This window comes from Daphnia magna, linkage group LG3 (genome assembly GCF_020631705.1).
Source record: "Daphnia magna isolate NIES linkage group LG3, ASM2063170v1.1, whole genome shotgun sequence".
NCBI lineage: Eukaryota > Metazoa > Arthropoda > Branchiopoda > Diplostraca > Daphniidae > Daphnia > Daphnia magna.
The window spans coordinates 2,547,179-2,569,868 of record NC_059184.1 but is presented as its reverse complement, the minus strand read 5'-3'; the positions used below and the strand labels follow the sequence as shown (position 1 = coordinate 2,569,868).

The window sequence follows — 22,690 nt, the reverse complement described above, 5'->3', positions numbered from 1 at the left end:
CACTGGAGTTTTTGTTTTCTTTACTAACGACGAAACAGAAAAGTAAACTGTAGCCGAACGGCGGAAAACTTTTCCCCGGTAAACGATCAAGCCGTAACAAAATGTCTTTAATAAAATTGCAAAAATTCTTCAAAAAAAAGTCTGTAAAGTATTCCATCCCTTTTCTTGTTCTTGTGGTCGGGGGGTCGTTCGGTCTTAAACAATTCACAGAGAATAGGCAAGTTCGTTAACTGCTATCATGCATAGCAATGCAAAACCCACCTTTTTGTTGGCTGTTATCCATTATCAAGTGTTTAACATACAAAGTTGGCTTTCATTTCTTGTGTAACTCTTTTATTAATGTGACAAAATTTTCTGTTGTTTTTGTAGATATAGGTTCCGTAGAAATCAGATCCTGAGTAAAGACGAAGCAGAAAAGTGGGGTATTACTAAGAAAGATAAAAGTGAAGTAACGCTAGAATCAGAATTTGAAAAAGTCAAACAGGTTAGACACTGCTTAAAATTAGAAATATTTTAATTCCTAATTAATTAATACATTCATTCAGATAAACATCAATAATTGGGAGAATAAAAGAGGACCAAGACCATGGGAAGAAGTTACACAGTAGAAGACCAGTAGAAGCTAGTAGAAATGATGCCACATGTGATGCACTCAGTTGAGGAACTTAGTGTTGTCAAAGATTTGACCAATTGGATCAATAATAATGTTCAGTTTATTGGGAAACTTATGCTGGGTATTGATGGGGTGTACATGTGTGAAGGAATAGAAAAGAATTCATCTGTCAAGATTGCTGTAGATTTCTCACTGACTGCTCAGATACCACCCCGTAACGCTATCGTCCGCATTTGGGGTGAACTCGAGTTGAAACATTTTCTTCATCAAAACGTGCCCATTCCGTTTATCAAAGCCAAGGTACGCAACTTCTATTAAACGATTTACTTCAACAAATGAAATCCAAATGAATAACCCAGTATTTTCAAACGAATGAAGATCGCACGCGTCATTAAATCGGTTGATATTCCACTGTACCGAAAATCATTGGAAATTCGTCGGGAGTATGCACCTAACAACTATGTCTCACCGACGTCGACAAGCAAAACGTCCTTTCGCTAAAGATTGCTGTTAAAATGAAGAGAATCCCATTTGCCACAATGTTTGAAGAATAGTTTGATATACAAAGAAACCTGATAAAGTAAAATAATTAGTTTTCCATCATAGTTTCTTCAATGTTTTTGGATTCTTCTTCCATAGGATCAGTCTCTTCTTGGGGCATTGATTCTTCCACCATGTCCTCACTATGAACTAGTGCCACTGTGTCCCCATCAACAGCGTCCCCAGAAACCGTGATGTATTGCTGACCATGTTCATCCGAGGTTGTCAAATATGCAACGGTTATCCCGTCTTCGGTTGTGGTCACGGTAGTCGCCGTGCCCATAGGAATACCTAATGAGGTAGCGATCGTTGACGCCATATTTGACAGGGCTTCTGCTTCTGTTCCCGTGGCATCTACCGTAACTAAAGTAGTTTCTACAACAGATGACAACAGGTCAATGTTAGATAACAACTATCGAATAAGTTTAACCATTAATACCAGTAGAGAATGCGTCACCATGGGCTAATTGCACCATTTGTTCTCCAGTCGTCACCCATGTCATCTCTCCTGCTTCATTTTGCTCAACAGACTGGGTCTCCAACAATACTTCTTGTCCCATTTGGCCATCCTCTTCTTCTATGACAGGTTCGTGAACGCTATCAGGCACTGAAGCAGCCTCTAGCCTTACTGGCCAACCGTCTTCGTCCATTTGCTTAGCTAAATCTTTATGGCAAGTTCTGATATGAGCCTTAAGGTTCATACCACGAGCAAACTCACGGTTACATCCTTCGGCTGGACAGGGATTATTACGGACATGGCCACGAAGATGGCCAGTACCATGAAGATGTTGCTGCAGATTCTAATGATCAAGAATTTTGACAATAGCATAAACAGTTCAACGTAAAAATCCCAAAAGTAAGAGCGTACCTGCTGTGAGGCAAAGGGTTCACTGCACACCCTGCATTGATTTTCGGAGCCTTCTTGATGTTTTTGCAAATGTTTACGCATAATGGAAGCTGTAAGTGCGACGTAATCACACTCTTCACATTGCGGAAATTTTGTGTGAGCTGGTGGTGGAACTCCATGTACAGTGAACAAATGAAACAGCATGTGGTTACGCTTAACGGCTCGGTGGCCACAATATTCACAGGCCTATTTCACAGAATAGAAATCCATGTTAATCTAAATGAGGAAAGAAAAGCAAAACGGTCCTTTTACCTGAGAATCAGGTTTTAAACCATGAGTTTGAATCAGATGACATCGATATTCAAAGTAAGTTTTCAGTCTCAGAGCCGCTGTTTGACCATCTTCGGTGGTTTGCAAGCAGTCATAACAGATCCAAGGGCCAGTTACATTATCAAAGGGCGAAACACGCTTGTTTACAGCGATGGCTCCGCTCGAACCCAACCCTGAAGCTCCACTTTTCCTCACACCAGCTACGGCCGCATTATGCTGACGCAGTATCGACGGCTTTGAATTAATTGCGGTAGCATGTTCCTCATCGGCTGTCGTTGGCTTCAAAAGAACAAAACTAACACGAGCTTTGGCCCACCACGGACTGCGTTGGACGATTTTAAGCTTAGTGTTTTTCCCACTGGAAACTAAATTTGGGTTACGTTTCAGCACTTCAGCTATCATGCGCCCTTGCACTTGGCTCGTCAACGTATTGCTAGACACAACTTCGCGCAGCAAGACCTTCAATCGGAAATTAGAAAAACAAAATTAAATAAATAACTTTATTCTACATACTGTTAAACAAAAAGTTAAACGAACCTCCGAGTTTTCGTTAAAAATCGTTATAGTAGAAGAATCCTTATCGGGTGAAGCTAGGGCAGCTCCACCGGCGGATTCGGCAGCGGCCATAAGTTGTTCCATGTTTCTTTCTTCACTATCAACATGTTCTGCAACAGTACTAGCGTCTATGGATGATGCATTAGCACCAGTTTCGTCATTTACCATAAAGTGAACTCGTTTGCTTTCTATTGCTGGCGAAATAGCTTCCGTTTTCAGGATAGACTTGTGCTGCTGCCCCCTAAGCAGATCGTCTTTAGATCCCTAAATAAAAATAAATATGGTCACATATAAACAATGCAAGTGTCTGAAGTAATGAACAAATATACTTCGTTAACTGAATCTCCTTCTTCATCCTCATCTTCCTCTCCCCAGTCATCCAAGCCTATATCAGCAGCGGCATCATACGTTGCTGTTGTGTCTTCTCCCTGCTCGGCGGCCAACTCAGTTCTTCTCTTTTGCTCCGCCAGCAACTCCTTGAAACTTTCTATATCTTCTTCCCGTAACCTCTTAGCCTCAGGCGTCTTCGTGGCTTCAGTATTGCTGATAGGTCGTCGAACGGCTGAAGGCGTGATTGTCTTCTTGAGTTCATCGAATGTTTTTTCAGCTTTTTTTAGATCTCGTTTAATCAAAGGGGGGTTGCTACCCTTGCGTACGAGAGGCAAAAGTGGCGGGTTCATAGGGGTAGATGGAGTATCCATCAATAATTCAGAAAGTTTAGGAAGACTTCCAAACTCACAAGCAGAATCACCAACCTAGTAATATAAATTCAACGTACAGATTCACAGGCTACAGGGTGCTAAGTAAAGGGTGGTCTACCTCGAGATCTATTCGACTCGGTCCAGCAGGTAACATTTCCTGTTTTGGTGCAGTCTTGTTCATTTTTTTGGCTGGTGAGGGAGAATAGCTAGCCCTGACAGGTGTTCTGTTTAGTTTAGCCTTTGGAGTTGGCATGGGAGTGTTATTGGTAGCTGCAAGAGCATGTGTCTGAAGCAATTGCTCAAGAAGAGGCATGTCAAGAAATTGGGCAGTTGTAACCAGAGTCGGAACTGAGCCTTCACCGATATCAAGTTGACCTGTATACATGAACCTGCAGCAAAATTGCAGAATTTGAAAGAAAACAAGTGTTAAAAATTTCTTTAGGAAAAGTTCCTATTCATGAAACTCAAACCTGATCACTGGTTCTAAGGCCTCTCTGTTTAGCTCAGAAGGTAGATGCAAAGTAGAATTTTCTAGTGCTTCTGTGCCTTCCAAAACAGCAAAAAAGCTGCAACAGGCATGTAATACCATTCTATGAACCTTTGAAACAAATCTTTCTTTAAAATGATCAAACAAGCCTCACAACAGGCAAGCTATTTACCGGAATCTCTTCCCCTGTGTGGAACTTCAACATGATATCGCAGTGCTCGCCCCGTTCATAGAGTTGTTGTATTCTTTGCAGCAAGAGCGAACCCCAATTATCCACTTTAAATGATCTTGCCATGGCAACTTCTGCACAAATAACCTTTCAGCTTTGATGATTATTACTCTGAAATGAAAGTTTCAAATCAGGCGGTAGTTTGTCTACGAAAGATGCACAGCCCTAAAGAGACCGTGAAACATGCAACAGCTATGGCAAAATCAGGAAAGATGGCGGGCAAGATGCTACAACATAGCGGCAAAGCCTTTCGATGAGGCTGCGTAGCGTAAGAACTATTTCAAAAAAAAAAAATTAAAAATAAAAATTATAAAAAAATAAAAATTAATTATTTTTTAAAAAATTGGAAAAAAAAAAATATAAAAAAAAAAAAAATTTAAAAAAAAAATAAAAAAAAAAAAATATTTAAAAAAAAAAAAATAAAAAAAAAAAAAAAAAAAAAAAAAAAAAAAAAAAAAAAAAAAAAAAAAAAAAAAAAAAAAAAAAAAAAAAAAAAAAAAAAAAAAAAAAAAAAAAAAAAAAAAAATAAAAAAAAAAAAAAAAAAAAAAAAAAAATAAAATAAAAAAAAAAAAAAAAAAAAAAAAAAAAAAATAAAAAAAAAAAAAAAAAAAAAAAAAAAAAAAAAAAAAAAAAAAAAAAAAAAAAAAAAAAAAAAAAAAAAAAAAAAAAAAAAAAAAAAAAAAAAAAAAAAAAAAAAAAAAAAAAAAAAAAAAAAAAAAAAAAAAAAAAAAAAAAAAAAAAAAAAAAAAAAAAAAAAAAAAAAAAAAAAAAAAAAAAAAAAAAAAAAAAAAAAAAAAAAAAAAAAAAAAAAAAAAAAAAAAAAAAAAAAAAAAAAAAAAAAAAAAAAAAAAAAAAAAAAAAAAAAAAAAAAAAAAATAAAAAAAAAAAAAAAAATATAAAAAAAAAAAAAAAAAAAAAAAAAAAAAAAAAAAAAAAAAAAAAAAAAAAAAAAAAAAAAAAAAAAAAAAAAAAAAAAAGTTGGGGCAGTGGTCTATTTAGGGGTGTGGGGCTTAACCACCCGGTGTTTTCTTCTGTTAAGGGTTAGGAGAAATCCATGATTTCCCCTGGGAGATAAAATATTTTGTATTATTATCAAAAAAAGCTGAAAGTACACGATTTAAAATCTGAGATTTTTAAAAAAAATTAACTAATCAACTTAAGTTAATATATTATTTTTTTCCCCCCGGCCCGAGAGGACACAATACTGCATTTTGGTTTGCAGACTTGGCAACTCAGCATCCGATCTTGGTCTAGTGAAACAAATTATTATTGACCGGTTACTTGTGTACGTTACTTGAATATTTTTTACAGTTGCAATGGGTAGTTATTTGTCTGGCCGGGCAATTGTTATTCCTGAAACCGCATCTCTTTACCATGGGCGCCAATTTTATTTTGTTAATGAGCGTTGTTACTGGTGAGAATACGTCACTCTGCAACGATCCCTTTCGATGAGGCTGGAGTGGTTTTGGAAAAGGTTTTTTTAAAAAAGGGAAAAAAGGAAAAATTTTTTTTTGAATTTAAATTTTCTCCAAAAAAAAAAAATATAAAAAAAAAAAAAAAAAAAAAAAAAAAAAAAAAAAAAAAATTAAAATTTTTTTAAAAATAAAAAAAATTTAAAAAAAATATTAAATGCACCAGATTGAATGGTAGTGCCAGTCGAACCAATTCCAACGGGGCTTGACCCTGCGCCAATCGGGTTTTTGTTTTTTTGTTTTTGGGTTGGGAACTGCTATGTTTCAAGGGATGGAATGAACCGATTATAAGCAATCGATTGTTTACATGACCTTAATCGATCTTGTGGCAGACAAATCAGGTCTTGACGTGTACGGAGGCCAACCAAGCCCCGTTTTGAAAATGAGAGTTCGCTCAGGGCTTCCGGGGCAACCTTGAAGTGAGACCCACTCGGCCCGTCGAGAAAAGTAATACCCCGATTGGTCTCTATCAGCCATTTTGGTGGCGGGGCAAACCACTCAATCGCTGCCAATCGGGGCCGAGCCTTAAAAACAAAATTTTAATATTTCTGGTATTATAAATATGTGACATAAATTTTGAGAAAAATATATTTACAGCATTCAAATAAGGCTAGAAAATAAAAGAATTTGGCTTAATAAATTTATGAATATTTTCGATCTCGAAACCACTAAAAATCCGAGTCCTCCCGCCGAATCGAATCCGCCATGTTGAAAAAGTTTTCTTCTAAACAAAAAAAGCGCTTCATGTTTTCCGTATAGTTTGTGAAAAATTTAAATCGTAGTTGTTCGTTAATTAAAGCTAATTATGTGATCCTAAATTCCAAAACATTAGACATTGAATTTAAAAAATAATTTAGAAAGTTAATATTTTGTGTCGTATTTGTATACGATAGTAACCGTCGCTAATGCCAAACAATCCTGTGTTTGTTTTCTTTCTCGAAGTTCTTCATCTGCCAGCATTGGCTTTACCATGGCCAACTTGAATGCTCTCCCCGATTTATCAACGGTGGATATACAAGCAATTAAGGACTCGGGGCCAGTGCACCCACGTATTTCGTTACCTCCACTGACAACCATAGCAGAAAATTGGGACTCTGTTGAACCATCTTCAAGGAATCTCATTTTGAATGATGAAAGCTTTAGTGAAGATGATGAAGAGAGTGATGAAGAAGACCAGAGCCATGGTAGCATGTCTGGTAAAATCCAGGAAAGGAACTCACACCGCACTAGCTGCAGCAGCAGTAGCAGTGTCCCTGATTCGGGAACAGATAGTTCAGAATCAGAGTTGTCAGATGCAACATCAGATTCAGTTGGATCTTCATCTAGTAGTAGTGATAGTGATAGTGACTCACAAAGTAGTGTTTCTAGTGCCAGTAGTAAGAGCAAAATTCAACCAACATCTGTATGCAGAGCCAAAACAAGCTTCTCAGTGCGAGAAGCAAACTATGATAAAGGCCGGGTTACTCTGAGGCTGTCTACATTGCAATTAGGACGGAAAAAGGAAATCACTAACATGCCTGTTGGAAAAACAACTAAGATACCTAAGCTTGAAAATGCAAGAACAATGAATGCATCCAGTTTTGAGCCATGTGATACAGACAATGTATGCATGAATTCAAGTAATCAAGCTGTTGGTACTTTAAACAAAACTGACAAACTCAAAGGACTCAATAATCAAGTAATATTCAAATTTGCCTCTTAATACTTCTTTTTTCATATTTTCGCGTATTTCTTTTGTAGAAAGCTACAACGCCTGTCAAGCGAACTAGACAGTTAAGAGTGAAACCCAGGTCGGAGCCTTTAAACGCGGAGTCATCAAAATCCGGACGAGGTAGCTCATCAAAGTCACTTCCTTCTGTAACTATGACAAAAACGCTGGATAAAGCAAGAAAGAAAGCTATTGAGACCCCAGTTTGTAAGAAAGGTGACTGTTTACCTTCGGTAATGGACGTTTACAGTACAGTCATCACGAAAAAGGATAATAGCCAAGCAACTACGTCTCTAACCCGATCAACAGTCATCCCCCCATCGTCTCACCCGATTGCTGGCTTCGTTAACATAGGCCCGTCCATGAGCGATTTAGACTCGGACAGTGACGAATTGTATTTGCCTGCCGTTAGTGAGGCCATTCGTATGCTCGACCTTGACAGTCAAGGATCACCTGCCAGTAATACTACGACCGGACTGTCTAATAGTGCATTACGAACGTCAGGCCATCCTCCATTACCTATCAATACCTCTTCGGCTTCCAGTGTTAGTGCGTGGCCGTCTGTTGGATATTGCTCTAGCCTGTTACAGCAATTCGTTGCTAAATCGCAATCCGGAGAGCCCCCGCCACCTCTTCCCACTCTTATGCTACCGACAAAAGGAGCTCGAAAGTGTTTCCCTCCGAACGATGAACCTTTGCCTTCTAGTTTCATGACTACAGCGGATTCCAAAAGTATTAAGCGCGTGATTGAAGCTGCAAAACCGTCTAGCTTTAGTTCTATCCATAACACTACGCTTTTAGCTCCAGTAAGCGTCAGCCACATGGATCAAGACCTTGATATGATGGTACCCATGCGAGGACTGGATTGCCACCAGTCGCACGTTTCACCTGATTCAGGCATCCAATCTGTTTCTGGTTCACCGTTCAGCGTTCATAGTTCACCAGTTCATCCTTCAGGAATAGGGAATAATAATCAAACTAGCGGCCAGCTACAGAGTCTTGTCGTTTCGCCATGCCCTCCGATCACTTCACCAAGCCCGCCACTTCATCAAAAACAAACAAGCAAAAAGTCTAGCAGTAATCAAAAGAATTCGACCACCAAATACCAAAATGTCCCTCTTCAAGTGACAAATGTGAAAAGTTCTGACCGACAGAGCGGAAGTAGAAGTAGACGTCCTCGTTCGTGTCGTGATACTGCCAGCACGTTGTCTTCCGGATTAGGTAAAGACAGTTGTATAGTACAGGCGATTCAACGTGGAATGAACGCTGCTCTTAGGCTGAAAAACAAAAACACAGCAGACGAAATAACAAATTCCCCTATTGAAGCTGCTGTTACGTACGTCCAAGCTACTTCGACTAAATCCAAAGGTTCAAGAACGAAGAAGTCCAAGAAAAAGCATCTTAAGAATGCTTACAGTCAAGTGAAAACCTCCCTTAAGTTGCCTATACAGGATTCATCGACATTCTGTAACGAAATAACAACCCAAGTTAGTTCGCTGGTTACAAGAGGTAGTGATGACAGTGAAACAAGCCCAGTCATTATGTTACATCAACAACAACCCAAATTTGCAAATGAGTTAAAAGCTACGATTACTCGCTCTCCCTCGCCAAAATTGCAAAACAAAAAGCGGAAAAAGAAGCGGAAGAAACATAAGAACAGTGGCCACGATAAAGTACTTACCGTCCCGGTGGATCCCAGTTTACAAAGTACTCTTGACCAGCTGTGTAGAAGGCTCGATTCTTGTACTATATCGAGATCGGTCGCTGATAACGGCCCTGTAAATAGTGAAAAACGGCCATGGATTTTCCAATGCCGGAAATATACCTTCACAACTGGTAACTGCAGCAGTGGCAACAGAACGAAACGGAAAAAAACAGTTGAAGATACAGTGATCCATCCAAACGTTCAAAATTCCGTAGGAAAACGGAAAAGTAAGCCTAAAAGAACGGGATTACAATCAGTTCCAGTCCTGGCTAGTTCCAATGTTGAAACGACTAGAGAGAAGGAACCCTGTATTGCTTTAGCCGCTGCGTCTGCTGCTCTTTCGGCAGTGGAGTTACTGCTTCCTTTGAAAAAACGCCATCATCATCTGGCGACTTCTACAGAGACACCACTTGCAAAATCCCCTTCCATCAATTTGCAAGATTGCGAATCCGCCATCGAGAAACCTAGTCACGACCAAGCTCTCTCTAAAGTAATTCAGCAACAACAAGTAAACAGCAGAAAACGTGTCGCTCTCGGAGAATCGACAACAGCAGAAACGAACGAATCCATGGGTGACGACCAAGGTGAATGTAAAGTTCAAATTGCGTCAAACCTGAAAGCTAGAAAAGGACGGAGTTTCAAAAAAGCAAAGATGGAAATACCGGAAGAAGCAATTGTTTCTATTAAAGTAGCACCCGAAATGCCTGTTAACCATGATCATGTACAAACGGAAAAAACGCAATTAAGTTCATCTGCCACTTTTACCCCTAATGTACAAGGAGAAGAGGGTTCACATTTAGATAAAATGGTTAAAAAAAGACATCGTCGCCGCAAAACGTTCAATCGAACAGGTTTTCCCACTGTGAAAAAGAAGCGCAAGAAACTACTCAGTCCTGTTCCTTCGTTCTCTGTTCTTCAGCCTTCATCTAGTAAAGATGAGATTGAGCAATCTGCCTTAAGCAGCACGTCCTCCCGTCAGGCAAAAAGAGCCAAACTCATGCCCAGTAAAGAGGACGACGATGATGGACTCCTTCCAGAGCCGACAAGTAGCGAGGCGCCTTCGGGCGATGAATCAAACCCAATCCTGCCTCTGCCTTCAACCAAGGGTTCCCTGCCTAAAAAGCGTAGAATGTCTAATATGAGAAAACGTTACTTGCCAGCTGGTCTGTTGTCCAATTACTTCAAAGAAGACCATGAAAACAATAGTGGGACGATTACCATATCTACCGATCGAACTAAATTCTTGACATATGAGCCGGAAGAACATGAGCATGGCCTTTTGCCTCCACCCTTCTACTGCGAACGCATCCTGCGCAGAACCAAACGTGATTTCCAGCTACCTTTCGACGTATGGTGGCTTCACCAACAGGGCAAGTTGCCTGATCGTGATAATTTGGTTCCATCTTGGAACTACCGCAAGATCCGGAGCAATGTCTACTACGACGTCAAACCTCCCTTCACTAATGACGCTGAAGCATGCAATTGTACCCTACCACAACCTGATGCGAAAGGTAACAAAAACTACCATAATGTTGAATTTAAATTTCAAACGATTCATTTGAACTTTTTGTTTTGTAGACGCTGAAACTCAGTGCTGTGGTGATGACTGTCTTAATAGAATGGTATACACAGAGTGTAGTAGTCAAATGTGCCCGGTTGGGGACAAATGCATGAACCAGCGAATCCAGCGTCATCGCTGGGCACAAGGTTTAGAACGTTTCATGACGAAAGAGAAAGGCTGGGGTGTACGATGTCGCAATCAGTTGAAATCCGGTGTATTCATTCTTGAATACGTTGGTGAGGTAGTCTCTGACAAGGAATTTAAAGAGCGGATGCACACCGTTTACGTTCACGACACGCATCACTACTGCCTTCACCTCGACGGGGGGTTAGTCATTGACGGACATCGAATGGGCGGCGACGGTAACCTTTCGCAAAAATTTTCTGTTAAAAACGCAAAATAATTATAAACTTTGTTTTCCAATTAGGCCGATTTGTCAATCACTCGTGCGCTCCAAATTGTGAAATGCAAAAATGGAGTGTCAATGGTTTGCCACGTATGGCTTTATTTGCCCTCAGAGATATCTCTCCTTTGGAAGAGTTAAGTTATGACTATAACTTTTCGCTGTTCAATCCAGCTGAAGGACAGCCATGTAAATGCGGCAGCCCTCAATGTAGGGGTGTTATTGGGGGCAAATCGCAAAGAATTAATACGGTATTGCCGATTCGTCTATTTCTTCATATTTGCGTACAGGAATTGTAATGGTTTTAATTTATATAGGTGCAAGACCCTGGTACTGGATCAAAGCTACCGCAGAAACTGAGCTTGCAAAAGAGGAAACGTAAGACGCAAGTCCAAGGAAAGACAAATTTGACAATTTGTTCGTCATCAATGAACTTGCGTCCGCTGTCGGCACAGCAACGAGTTTTTGTTTTGCAGCACCGCTGCTTCTTACTACGGAACTTGGATAAAGTGCGAGATTGGAGGGATCGCCAGAAAGATAGAATAAAGCAGGCAAAGCAGCAACATCAGACCGTAGGTCGCTCGCGCCGCTTCGTTTCGAGACCAAACGTTGATCAAGACAAAGATTTTGCCCTCAGCGCGCCAGAGAAAGACCCACTGCCACAGGAAAACATTACAGCAGATACAGAAAAACCCCTTGAGCCCACACCTGATCTGCAAATGCTAAAGACGGAAGAAAATCTCTCCAACATAGAGGAAGTTGTTCGCTGCCGTTGTAGACTCTTTGACGACGAAGGTTTAATGGTCCAGTGTGAGATGTGTGAAACCTGGCAACATAGTGATTGCCTCGGGTCTGCAAAAGAATCTGCTGTGGATGCCGAACACTATGTCTGCCACGCCTGTGCTGGGTTATCGCTCTGCCCTGACGACCTTAAAATCGTTTTGGTGCCGCAACCTGAGAACCCGCCCGAAGGACAAACTTACTATCTCTCGTTATATTACAAAGATCTACATTTACGGCAAGGCGACTGCGTATACGTATTACGTGACCACGATACCCCTGACTCTGAGCGCGCTCTTTGGAATGGCGTGGGCGAAGAATTCCCGCAACCCCGGCCACCTCATCGTTTGCCTCCCCACATCAAACTTGCCAACCTGGACATTTTTCAGATTGAAAGAATGTGGACGGATGAAAATGGAAAGCAGTTCGTTTGGGGACACCATTTCTATAGGCCGCAAGATACGTACCACGAGCCTTCGCGAAAATTTTTTGTCAACGAGCTATGTTACTCTCCATTGGAAGAAGCTATTCCCATTTGGGCGGTTGTTGGTCGCTGCTGGGTCCTTGATCTTACTACATTTTGTAAAGGGAGACCGATAGACGCTGTTGAGGAGCATGTTTACATATGCGAATACCGCGTTGACCGAACAGCCAGCCTCTTCTCAAAGAACGTCCGGACAAAATTTTCCGTTTGCACCCGTCGCTTCGCCTTCAAGAGCTTTGTTACAAGACTGAAACCCCAGCGAACGTACCAACCCCACGGAGCCCCTCCAAACACCAGTCGCAAAACAACGGAATCCGTTACCGCTAAATCTACCCCCAAAAATGAAAAACATGGGAAAGAGAAACTAAAGAAGCTGAAGCAGGAGACTTCTTATCTTCCCCAGCCCACATCTTCGGTCGCTGAAGCCCAGCTCAAGGTAAATCTCGGTTGTTATTTTTTTATGCTAGTAGGATTTAAAAATACAATGTATGATTTACCTCTATAGATAGATGAGCAGAAATCGCGGCTTGATAAACTTCTCCGCCACCTTTTGATTAAAAAAGCACCTGAAGGGAGTCTTGCTGAAGACGCCACTCACTTGTTGCACCGCGGACGTGGACGAATGAGAGTCCGCCCACCCAAACGGAAAGTAGTGAGTTCGACAACCTAATAGCTTTTAGTAAGCAAGAACAGGTACTGGTAAGTAATTTACGAAGATACACTCGGAACTCCTCGCAGCTGTACGCTGTGTATTTCTCCGAGTCTAAAAAACAAACAAAATTGATTCGTATAAGGAGTAAGTTACCTCCTTACCCGATGCAAACATGTACAGTGTTAAATTTTCGAAGATTGTGCTACATTATCCTCCTTTCATTTGTTGCACGATGCTTTTAGCTGCTTCAGGACTCCCCATCACCCATCTGTAACATCAATGCTTGAAGCTCTACAACTTCTCCCCTACACATCATACTAGAAAAAAAAATTTAAAAAGTTTAAAAAATGTAAATATATTATACAACTCAGAAACGATACTGTATCTGCTTTAGTCGGATGATCGGTGTCTGCTGGTGAAGTCATCAGCAATCTCATTTGAAGAAAACATTTGTTTTAGTGATAGCTGATTCTGTTACGTGCTTTCTTCCCTGTCCCTTTCGTTTTTGGTTTAACTTTTCATAAAATGCCAACATGGAAAATCTGAATACATACGTATGGAAATCAATTCACGTCTATTCCGTTTTGTAAATGACTACCGGTCTCTATATTTGGAGTTTGACCCTACTGAAAAATTCGGAACGTATATATTTTTTTAAAGCATACAAAAAGAAACTTCAACGATGGTTCCCAATGATTAAACACTAAAAACTCCCTTTAGAATTTCTGTCATTTACTATCCTCCAGCTCTGTCTCACGAAGATACGTCCAAATTGTCAACGTTAAAACAGAATGAGGACCGACGCGTAAGTAATTTGCAAGGCAACCCTTGTAGAGGCCTAAAACACCCTCCGCCTTGAATACTTTGATGAGACAGTCAAGAGGGCCCGAGTAATATACTCCTTTTCCGTGCACGTCTAGAGACTGATTATATAATCTAGTGGATACAACGTCTAAAGGAGTCATAGCAGCTGCGACAGCAACGCCGGAAAGCATTGCTGCTGCAAGAGTTGATTTCCAGGAACTCGGTGACAGTTTCTGGAAAAGTAAAGATCAATTAGTATTCATATTAAAAACTGATCAACTATAAGTACCATACAGTTAAACGATTGATAGTTTCTCTGCTTTTGGTAAACGTGGATAATTGGGCAGCGGAACCAACGCCTGATTTAAATATTATTTTTAGCAATAATACTAAAGTTGCTATGATTATCTTAACCTGTTCGCATCATTGATGCTGAAACCCCTCGCCAAAGTCCTGAAATTCCACTGCTACGGTACAACTTCTGCAAGGCAGATAAAAATCCGGTATGATTGTGCTGACATCCCACTGCAATGACTTCATTGGACTGACTTTGCAGCTGTGTCTTTATCTTTAAGAAAAAAAAAAAAACACACACACATATAGATTAACTTTAGTAAAATGATAACCTGTTAGTTGAATTAACCAGCTTTTACAAGATAGAATGGGCTAGCTGTAAATGCTCCTAATGCTCCTGAAACAGCACCAGCAGCTATGCTATGGAAAGAAGAAACAGAACCATGGGTATGTGTCCATCCCTGATTTTCAAAGAAGTGATACAAGCCAAGCCTAGTACCATTCATCGTCCACTGATACCAGAGAGCTGGTACAAGCCTAAAAGTTTTAATTTCTATAATTTCAATTTGATTACAATATTTATTTGAATTCAATACCCTTTTTGTAAACCTTTGATTCCATCATTCTAAACAAAAATTAATAGAAAGAAATAATGAAAATGGCTGGTTAGCAAACACTATGTTGTGCTTAAAATGATTATGCTTTGACTACCTTTGCAACAACATAAAATGCATGTAGTGAATTTTTATAAAGAACTGAATATGCTCCTCGGGAAAGAAGTTCTCCCTGTGATAAAGAAGTCAGAAAATTGTAAAAGGCTCAAACCAAAGGAATTTAGAACCTGTAACTGCATTCTGGTTTTAACGACATCCAATGGATTTGTAAAAAGACAAGCCCCACAAGCAGCTAATCCACCGAACGCATATTCCATTACTGAAATCTAACTCCTGAGGACTAATTTAAATTCTCGGATATCAACAAACTAAAGATACCTTTTATTCTCCTTGATACCTCAATAAAGCTACTTCTATAGTTATTCCCAGTCCATGTGGAACTGCGTACCGATTTGATTATGAAACTAGCTATTAATTATTAATGACTTTCGTAGACCCACACAAGACACGCTGGGTTCATCTGCCGATTGAACAAATTTCGTCTGCATTTTGCTGACACTAGCAATCTTTTATTGAGGAAAATGCAGAGCTGTAGTTCGTGGGAAATGGATGTGGAGAAGATCATTCCCTTCTCTTCATTGAACCACGATGTACCAGGAGAGGTGGGCAAACGCGAGAGGGAAAAAAAATGCCAAGTTTCAGTTCTTATTCTCACTTTTGCCGCTAGGTTCTCTAGTGTTAGTGGCCCTCAAATCTGGCGCCAAGTTTAACCATTATGGATAAAGCATCGTGGTTTAAGGGTGTTTTAGTTCAGTAAAAAAAAAATTAACACAATGCTAGTTTCTAATAACGTAAAATCAATTACAATTTATTTATTTTTTAGAATAATGTTAATTTTTGTTTGTTTTTATCACTTTTGAAATGTAAAAAAATGCAATAAAAATTACGATATTGATCACAATTTGGACAGTTTTCTTACTTGTGTCGATTACTTTTTGGTCTCATCCATCTCATTTTTTTAACTTAGCTTGAAAGCGAAAACGAAGGACAATGTATTCATAGACTAGAAATGGAATCTCACACGTTGATGTGTTTCGCAGCAAAAAAAGAAAAAATAAATTTTAAAAACTTTTTCAATAACCGCTCAAAAGATCCCTGATATAGCTGTCATTTCCATCGAAATGTTTAATCTAATTTAAAAAAAAAAAATGTGTAATTTCTTATGGCATCATCTCTCAATTTCCAGTATAAAGGGCACCACCATTTACAGAGTTCTTGATGATGAATTCTTTTTTAAAATGTCTAGAATACACATGATCTTTTTTAGAAAATTTTCTGTCACTTCTTTCCAATTTTTTCCCCAGAAAATGAATTGCCTTTCTTTTTTGGGTGGTTTAAATACCTTAGCATCATTTTTTTTGGCTGATTTGTGTCCCGTAGAACATCCAACCACGAAGCATTTAACCATTCCGCAACACAATTTATAAAAAAAAAAAAAAAACCAAAATTAAAGAACGAAATGATCAAATGAAACAACGAAATGGAATCTACTATCGACAAGATGGCAGACGCTTTACTTTTGATAATTCGCGCCAAATCTGAGGGCCACTAACACAGAAAACCAGGGAAAAGAGAAAAAAAAAAAAAAAGAAATTTTAAAAGAGGAAGTCCTATGCGTTTGTCCACCTCCTGGTCATCGTGATTGAACTATGCTTAGCTCGGGTAGCTATGGCAAGACTTTGCATTTTATTGTTACGCCAGGAAGGTACAAGATATGAATAGCCTAACCTAAATTTTAAACCATTACAATTTATCGAATTTTACAAAGGCACGACGACAAGACGCAACAATGTCGAATCATGATGTCTAAATAGTGATACGACGATGTGTTCAAACGCTCAATCACATAAAGCAGTAGCAGACTGGAGCAATTTCTCACTTTTAAAAGTATTTTTTCATAAAACAGCTAAGGACCATCATGTTTTAATAGCTTTTAATTTTTTATCATTGTATCTTGTATGGACTATAAGAAAGATGAAGAAAAAGAGTTCCTCAGTTTGAGTTTTCTAAAATATGTAAAATGGGTTTCACTTAGATAACACTGCAAATATAAGAAACTTAATTTTTATCAAAGCTCGCAATAGAAGCTATTTCGATTATCTAATTCATAACGTAATTCAACCAAACAATTTTGGATTAGCAGTGTCGGTTGCTAACTGGGTTAGATATGCGGCGGGTGCGTATCCTTGAATTCCTCTATCATTTTCTACTAACCACCATTCCGAATTTCCGGCCTCATCGTGCTTAGATAATACGGTGACAAGCTCATTTTCATGCAGATCAATCTCCAAATTCGTTCTTTTTTGGAACTGATATTCCACTTTGTACACCTATAAAGACAAATTTTAGGTTGGCACAAATAGAAATCAAGCAACTATTATCCCTACATTGTTCTCGGTTGTAGGCAAATCCTCTTTGCTTTCCATTGATGGAATAATATCTTCTATGACGGCGTAGATCGGACTCTCCGCTTTCTCAGAAGACGGACAAGTTGCACCTTCTTCTTTCTCATCACATTCTTCGGCTAGATCGTCTATCTCGCAATAACGATGGGGGGAGTGCGCTCCTTCCGTTCCCAGAGCTTCTTCGTAGGAAGGTGGTAAATCATAAATATTTTCCATGTTTGTTGAATTTGGCTCCTCGTCGAAAAACAACGTTTCCTTTAATGATTCCAAAGAATTAGAATTACAAGATGCACCGCTAACATCATTCGATCCCAAAGATGCAGAGGATTCTGGTCTTAATAGTTGAGTTGAATAAGATGATCTCAGCATTGATGTTTGCCCTGATGTCGGCGAAGGAACCAGACTCAGGTGTTTGGCTGGTAAGAAACCTCGTACTTCTGTTGCATAAAAAAAAATTGATTAATTAATTACATTACTTTTTTTTTTTCTTTTCTATTAGGACTTGGTAGGAATCTACCTCCGGCATCAACAAACCAGCGGCCTGTATTGCCCATAGGATCCTCGCGTTTGATGACACTAACAATCAGGCCGGAATTCGCAGACAAATCCATGGATTCTTTAATATCACAGCGACCGGTCACCATATACAGCTGCTCAGGTTGATATTTTGAACGAAGCAGATTGACTGTTTCTCGGCTTTGCACAACCTGAGTCACGTGAAACAGATATAGATATGCAAACAACCGGGAGTAAAGTATTGGTATAGGTGTTTACAATTCCTTCCCCAGGGCTATGATTGCCTAAAGCTGTTGAAAGCCTATTGCGTGCTGGAGTAGCATCGCTAGGTGAAACAGATCCATCCGTAGGTCACGATAGAAGATGTGCGACGAAAAGATTTGTTGATAAAAGTCACCCTTGATAAACGTTCAATGACTTTGCCGTAAGCTACATAAAAATCTTCATCTATTTCTCCTTGAAGATTGGCAATGTCGGAAATCTAAACAGATACCGTCCAAAATTTTAGAAAGAAGCTAATTCATGAGTTCCAATCTACAATACCTCATTTAAATCTAATAATGATTTAGTAATTCTGCCAACCAACAACTTTCTAGCATGCAAAAAGGACGAAATGCAACGTCTGTATATGCTGTAACCGTGCTCTGTGATGACTGGAAGTTCTTCCATCAATTGACTATTAAGAGCCAAATGGGTATTCCGGGCTAGATTTTCTTCCTCTTCAAGCTATGCAAACAAGATAATATAAACGTCTACATCCCTTGAAATGGAAATTCAATACTTACAGTGCGTCTCATGGCTGGATCTCTGTTTCTAGCTAATCGTTCGCTAGCGATATTTGAGTCAAGCAACTTGTCTCGTCTCTTCACAATTAGCCTTTCGGGACCTGTACAAGCATCACAAAGAGCCGTCAAAGGATTACGCACATGTTGGATAACATAAGCGTCCTAAAGACGGAGAACGATGCCATTCTTTAAAAAAAAACACGACAGGAAAAATAACAAAAGCATATTTACTCACAAATGAATTCCAATGTTGATTGTATATCATGCGTTGGGCTGTGCGAAAATTGTCAATCAGTGGAACCCTATTTGCCTCGCCGTAAAATAAAGCAAATGCTTCCGATATTTCGAACTGTGTCTTTGATGTGATCTTCAGCTGATCGCACACTGCCGTAATGTCTCGCAGTGCTGTTTGGACGACACGAAACAGTTCTCCAAAACGGATCTCCACTTCCTCGAAAGCTGTATCTCTTGTCTGGAAAAATAAATCGCATTTGACAAGCGTATTTTTACCAATGAAGTGGAAACTATACGATATGCCACAAAAGAGGATTCAACGAACCGTCGGCGCCATTCCAAGTGACGTTTTCAATAGCATGCCGAATCTGGAAGATTTTTTGGCCACGGAGTGCATGTTTAAACGAGAGATTTTCGTACTAAGCTTCTCCTCTTGACCAGAATTTCTATATTTCAGAACAATTTCTTTCTTGCGCTTGCTCTCGTTAATAAACGTAGCGACAGCAGTCATAAGTCCCATGGCTAACACCAAATTGCTTTTATCCGGATGGTCATTCTCGGTGTACTATGCAAAAGACAAACAAGAAATGAACAAAATAAGGCCTATAAATGGTGATGGGCTGTAGTAAGGTTAAATTACTTTTATCAATTCACCCAGTATAAGTGAGTACTTCATAATACGCTGAACAGGCTTAATTATGATCGAACCCATATTGAAACAAACTATCTGCTGTCGAAGAGTGGCGACACCTTCTTCCAACACCGTGCTGACGCTTGGAATATTTTCATACTGAAAAATTCAAAGTAAAATGGCACGCTTACGTTAGCTCCATAATCAAAAGCAACGAAAGAACAAGGTCGATTACCTTTTCCAACAGGAACTGTGCGTTATCGTGATTAATACAGTAATTGCCATATACTCGACGAAATTCGGGCTCTGTTTGAATAAAACTTTTACCGATAGAATGATCCGCTGAATAGGTTTCTTCACAATTTGTCCTGCATTTATTCAACTGGTCGATAAACGTTTCGGACAGTCCTATTACCTTTGAAAACAAATCACTGTAATTTTTCAAACATTATTTTTAAAAAAATAAACAAGATTAAGTTTACTTCTAAAATGTTCCCAAAAATAGTTACAACGTCAACGCCTTTGTCTTCGAGATACTGGGGATTACGTAATTTAAAAACTTGGCAGGTCAACCTCAAATCTCGACAATATTCACGTTCCGTCACTAAGAGCTCAGTTATAACTTTCTCTCGCTGCTCTTTGACTTTTTTCCTAATAAATTGCGTAAAACAAAATGTTGGAAAAGGTTGGTCAGGGTTTTCTAATACTTTAGGTTACCTCATCTCTAAATCACGCAGTTGTTCCTCTTCCATTTTTCGCTGTCTCTCTTTTTCGATTCTCTGTCGGCGGCCTTCCACACGATCTTCACCACCTGCAAATAGTTCATTATCGGTTATTTTCTTCAACCCTCGATACTGTCAGATCACAGTTACGATCGTCATGGGAATACCATTCTTTTTGAAATTCACAGTAACATTTTTTGAATTTTCAGTGTTGTTTCTATCCAGTGACATGGCGATGAGAAAATATTCCTTTCCGTTCTTTTTAATAACACTAAATTGCGCGACGTCACCCAATTGTCCACAACCAGCCAACTGCCTTTGTATTCACGTTGTGTGCCAAGTGATACGTTGTCTGGCTTTACCTTGCTTTTTATCACGCTTCTTATCACCAACTTTTCGGCATTTATTTTCAGGTCTGTTCTCTACGATTTCCACATCTTGCCACAAAGTTCTGTTACTAGCTGAATCAATATTAGAGTGTGGTCTGTTAGTGAAGTGGGGCACAATATGTGTAAACCTCTGGCTACCGTAACGCATTTAAAGGTTCCATTCTTCAATTCAAAATGTAAGAAAATTTTAGTTTTAAGAAAAAATAACGACAACTTACTATCAGAAGGAATTTGAGGTGCGGGCCTGAGTGGTTGCGGACCAGAGTGAAGGTGACTTCCGATGGAATCCGACGAATCTTGACGGCTGAATCGCCGATGAGGATAGTCCGTGGGCGGTGGTGGGGCTGGTCTAGTGTAGCTCTTACGTGAGGCGCCACTTTCGTTCATTTCCAATGAGATGCTTCCACACGCTTCATCGTTGGTATTACCACCTACGCTTATAATCGTCTCGTTCTCGACAAGTTCGGAATCTAGCGTTTGTACGGTTGGCTGTACAGATTGTTGTGCAGATACAACATGATGATGGATCGTTTGTTCGTTGATAGATTGAATTTCCTGTCGTCGAGGCGGAATAGGAGGCAATTTTCGTTCGGGTTGTTTTGAGTATTCAATTTGCAGCGTTGTCAGCGTTTGGGACCATGACGCCGGTCTTTGTTTCTCACAGGCCTGGCTAGATGAAGTCGATTCCAAAAGGTTCAAATTTCGAGTGATGAAACTGTCCAAGCTCATTTGTGCACTGCAAGCAGAAGCCCCCCAGGTGGTGGCACTAGTCATTCGATTGTTTATCTCATTGGAAGAGAGATTCGACTTGGAAGGAATATCGTTCGTTAATAGGGGATCAAAATCCAGTAATAAGTTATTTGATTTTTCTGAATCTAATAAAAAGCTATTCGATTTCGATGGATCATTCTTCGATGTATCATCACAGTCAACGACAATCCGAACAAACAGGGTGGGAAATATGCCTTTTCGACCATTGGCTTCGCCTTCCATCCATTCCGCATTCACGTGCTTCAATAAATAAACAGTCTGGCCGGTATAAAAATCGAGTTCATCGTCCTGCTGGCCATGGAAATCATAACAGGCGATCCCGTAAGGCCTACCATTCAAGTGGTTTTCAACTTCTTTAATCGTGTAGAATGTAGCTGCAGGTTCTGAGAAGGTGGGTGCAGCTATGGGTTCTTGTGAGATTCTTGGTGAGTCTTCCGGTATGAACGAAACGAAGCCAGATGGAAAGATGCCAGTTCTTCCTTGAGATTCTCCACAAAGCCATCCATCGTCGGCTGTACCGGTAACAATAACTTCATCTCCCTTTCTCAGATCTAGTTCATCGGGTAATTGAGCAACTAAATGTTGCAGAACACGGGCTCTTCTTCTGACTAAGGTTCCACTATTTGATGCATTCTGAAAGAAATAAAGAAAAGAAAATAATTAGACGAAAAAAAAAAACTGGCAAGATGCTGGAGAGGTTTGCTAAACAAGTTCAGAAGGAACGAATACCTGGACAGGACGCAGATCTACTTGCCAAGCTAAGGAAGTGGGAAATATACCTTCTCGGCCGTCAGCACTACGACCAAACCACCAATTTGTGTCAACACGATTAAGGCCGAGTAGAATTTCACCTAGAACACGAAAGCGAGATTAAGCGGAAGGTAGGTTACAATTTTACGGTGAGTCTAATTGCAGGAAATGGCACAGAAACGGTACGAATAGTTTAGATTACCAACCTCTTTTAAAAGAGAGATCGCCAACCTGTTGCTGATCGAAATCCCCCAATGCGGCAAAATAAGGCTGGCCAGGCAAAGCTGGAGGCAGGTGCGTGACAGAAGTCACATTTTTCTGAGGAAATCGGCCCTTATCGTTGCCTAATTGGCCATAAAACCAGTAGCGATCTACTATCTGAGTAATCTAGAAAATTAAAGAAAAAAAAAACCCGTGATTAAAAAAGGCCCACATAAAGCCACGCAGTAATTTATGTCAATGTTTTGTGTACTACTATTTACTGTATAAAAAAAAAACAAATTGAATAACGAAAAAATTTTCGTTACCAGAACAAGATCATCATTTGTCAGTGCCAACTCCCCTTCCAGCTGCGAGTGGAATGAGTAGATAACGCGTCCAATGAATGGCAAGCGGACATCATTGTTCGCCATCGACTGGTCCCTGAG

At 39.5% G+C, this 22,690-nt stretch overlaps 5 protein-coding genes across 7 annotated transcripts; 2 read left to right on the top strand and 3 right to left on the bottom strand.

Moving 5' to 3' along the window:
• Nucleotide 1: 1 nt before the first annotated feature.
• On the top strand, nucleotides 2–786 carry LOC116919755 (cytochrome c oxidase assembly protein COX16 homolog, mitochondrial). The gene is made up of 3 exons (XM_032925783.2): nucleotides 2–217; nucleotides 370–484; nucleotides 546–786. Exons 1-3 carry the CDS (start codon nucleotides 102–104, stop codon nucleotides 606–608), a joined length of 294 nt encoding a protein of 97 aa, XP_032781674.1. The 5' UTR covers nucleotides 2–101; the 3' UTR covers nucleotides 609–786.
• Nucleotides 696–4,560, bottom strand: LOC116919746 (centrosome-associated zinc finger protein CP190). The gene is made up of 9 exons (XM_032925762.2): nucleotides 4,246–4,560; nucleotides 4,057–4,184; nucleotides 3,705–3,975; nucleotides 3,215–3,640; nucleotides 2,868–3,149; nucleotides 2,313–2,789; nucleotides 2,022–2,246; nucleotides 1,593–1,953; nucleotides 696–1,528 (listed from the first exon to the last, which is right to left on the bottom strand). The coding sequence occupies exons 1-9, from the start codon at nucleotides 4,366–4,368 to the stop codon at nucleotides 1,203–1,205; spliced, it is 2,619 nt and encodes an 872-aa protein (XP_032781653.2). The 5' UTR covers nucleotides 4,369–4,560; the 3' UTR covers nucleotides 696–1,202.
• Nucleotides 4,561–6,459: 1,899 nt separating this feature from the next.
• LOC116919744 (histone-lysine N-methyltransferase ASH1L) lies at nucleotides 6,460–13,635 on the top strand. The gene is made up of 6 exons (XM_032925758.2): nucleotides 6,460–7,453; nucleotides 7,516–10,699; nucleotides 10,767–11,111; nucleotides 11,177–11,403; nucleotides 11,470–12,852; nucleotides 12,922–13,635. The coding sequence occupies exons 1-6, from the start codon at nucleotides 6,746–6,748 to the stop codon at nucleotides 13,084–13,086; spliced, it is 6,012 nt and encodes a 2,003-aa protein (XP_032781649.2). The 5' UTR covers nucleotides 6,460–6,745; the 3' UTR covers nucleotides 13,087–13,635.
• Nucleotides 13,636–13,695: 60 nt separating this feature from the next.
• On the bottom strand, nucleotides 13,696–15,335 carry LOC116919753 (solute carrier family 25 member 35). 3 transcript variants are annotated; one of them, XM_032925779.2, is made up of 8 exons: nucleotides 15,178–15,335; nucleotides 15,008–15,120; nucleotides 14,878–14,952; nucleotides 14,763–14,791; nucleotides 14,526–14,703; nucleotides 14,287–14,440; nucleotides 14,167–14,231; nucleotides 13,696–14,105 (listed from the first exon to the last, which is right to left on the bottom strand). In XM_032925779.2, exons 2-8 carry the CDS (start codon nucleotides 15,095–15,097, stop codon nucleotides 13,797–13,799), a joined length of 900 nt encoding a protein of 299 aa, XP_032781670.1. In that variant the 5' UTR covers nucleotides 15,098–15,120; nucleotides 15,178–15,335; the 3' UTR covers nucleotides 13,696–13,796. The 3 variants fall into 3 exon arrangements, with proteins under 3 accessions (XP_032781670.1, XP_032781671.1, XP_045026542.1); XM_032925780.2 differs by having other exon boundaries at nucleotides 15,008–15,113; nucleotides 15,178–15,333; XM_045170607.1 differs by having other exon boundaries at nucleotides 15,008–15,106; nucleotides 15,159–15,318.
• A 1,172-nt stretch (nucleotides 15,336–16,507) lies between these two features.
• On the bottom strand, nucleotides 16,508–22,688 carry LOC116919745 (dynamin-binding protein). The gene is given in 17 exon segments (XM_032925759.2): nucleotides 16,508–17,170; nucleotides 17,228–17,682; nucleotides 17,763–17,952; nucleotides 18,020–18,110; nucleotides 18,112–18,242; nucleotides 18,305–18,487; nucleotides 18,547–18,708; nucleotides 18,782–19,018; nucleotides 19,106–19,345; nucleotides 19,421–19,570; nucleotides 19,647–19,826; nucleotides 19,894–20,062; nucleotides 20,129–20,222; nucleotides 20,741–21,926; nucleotides 22,023–22,144; nucleotides 22,250–22,430; nucleotides 22,571–22,688. Coding segments are annotated over 17 exon segments (4,089 nt in total). The 5' UTR covers nucleotides 22,676–22,688; the 3' UTR covers nucleotides 16,508–16,957.
• Nucleotides 22,689–22,690: the final 2 nt, after the last annotated feature.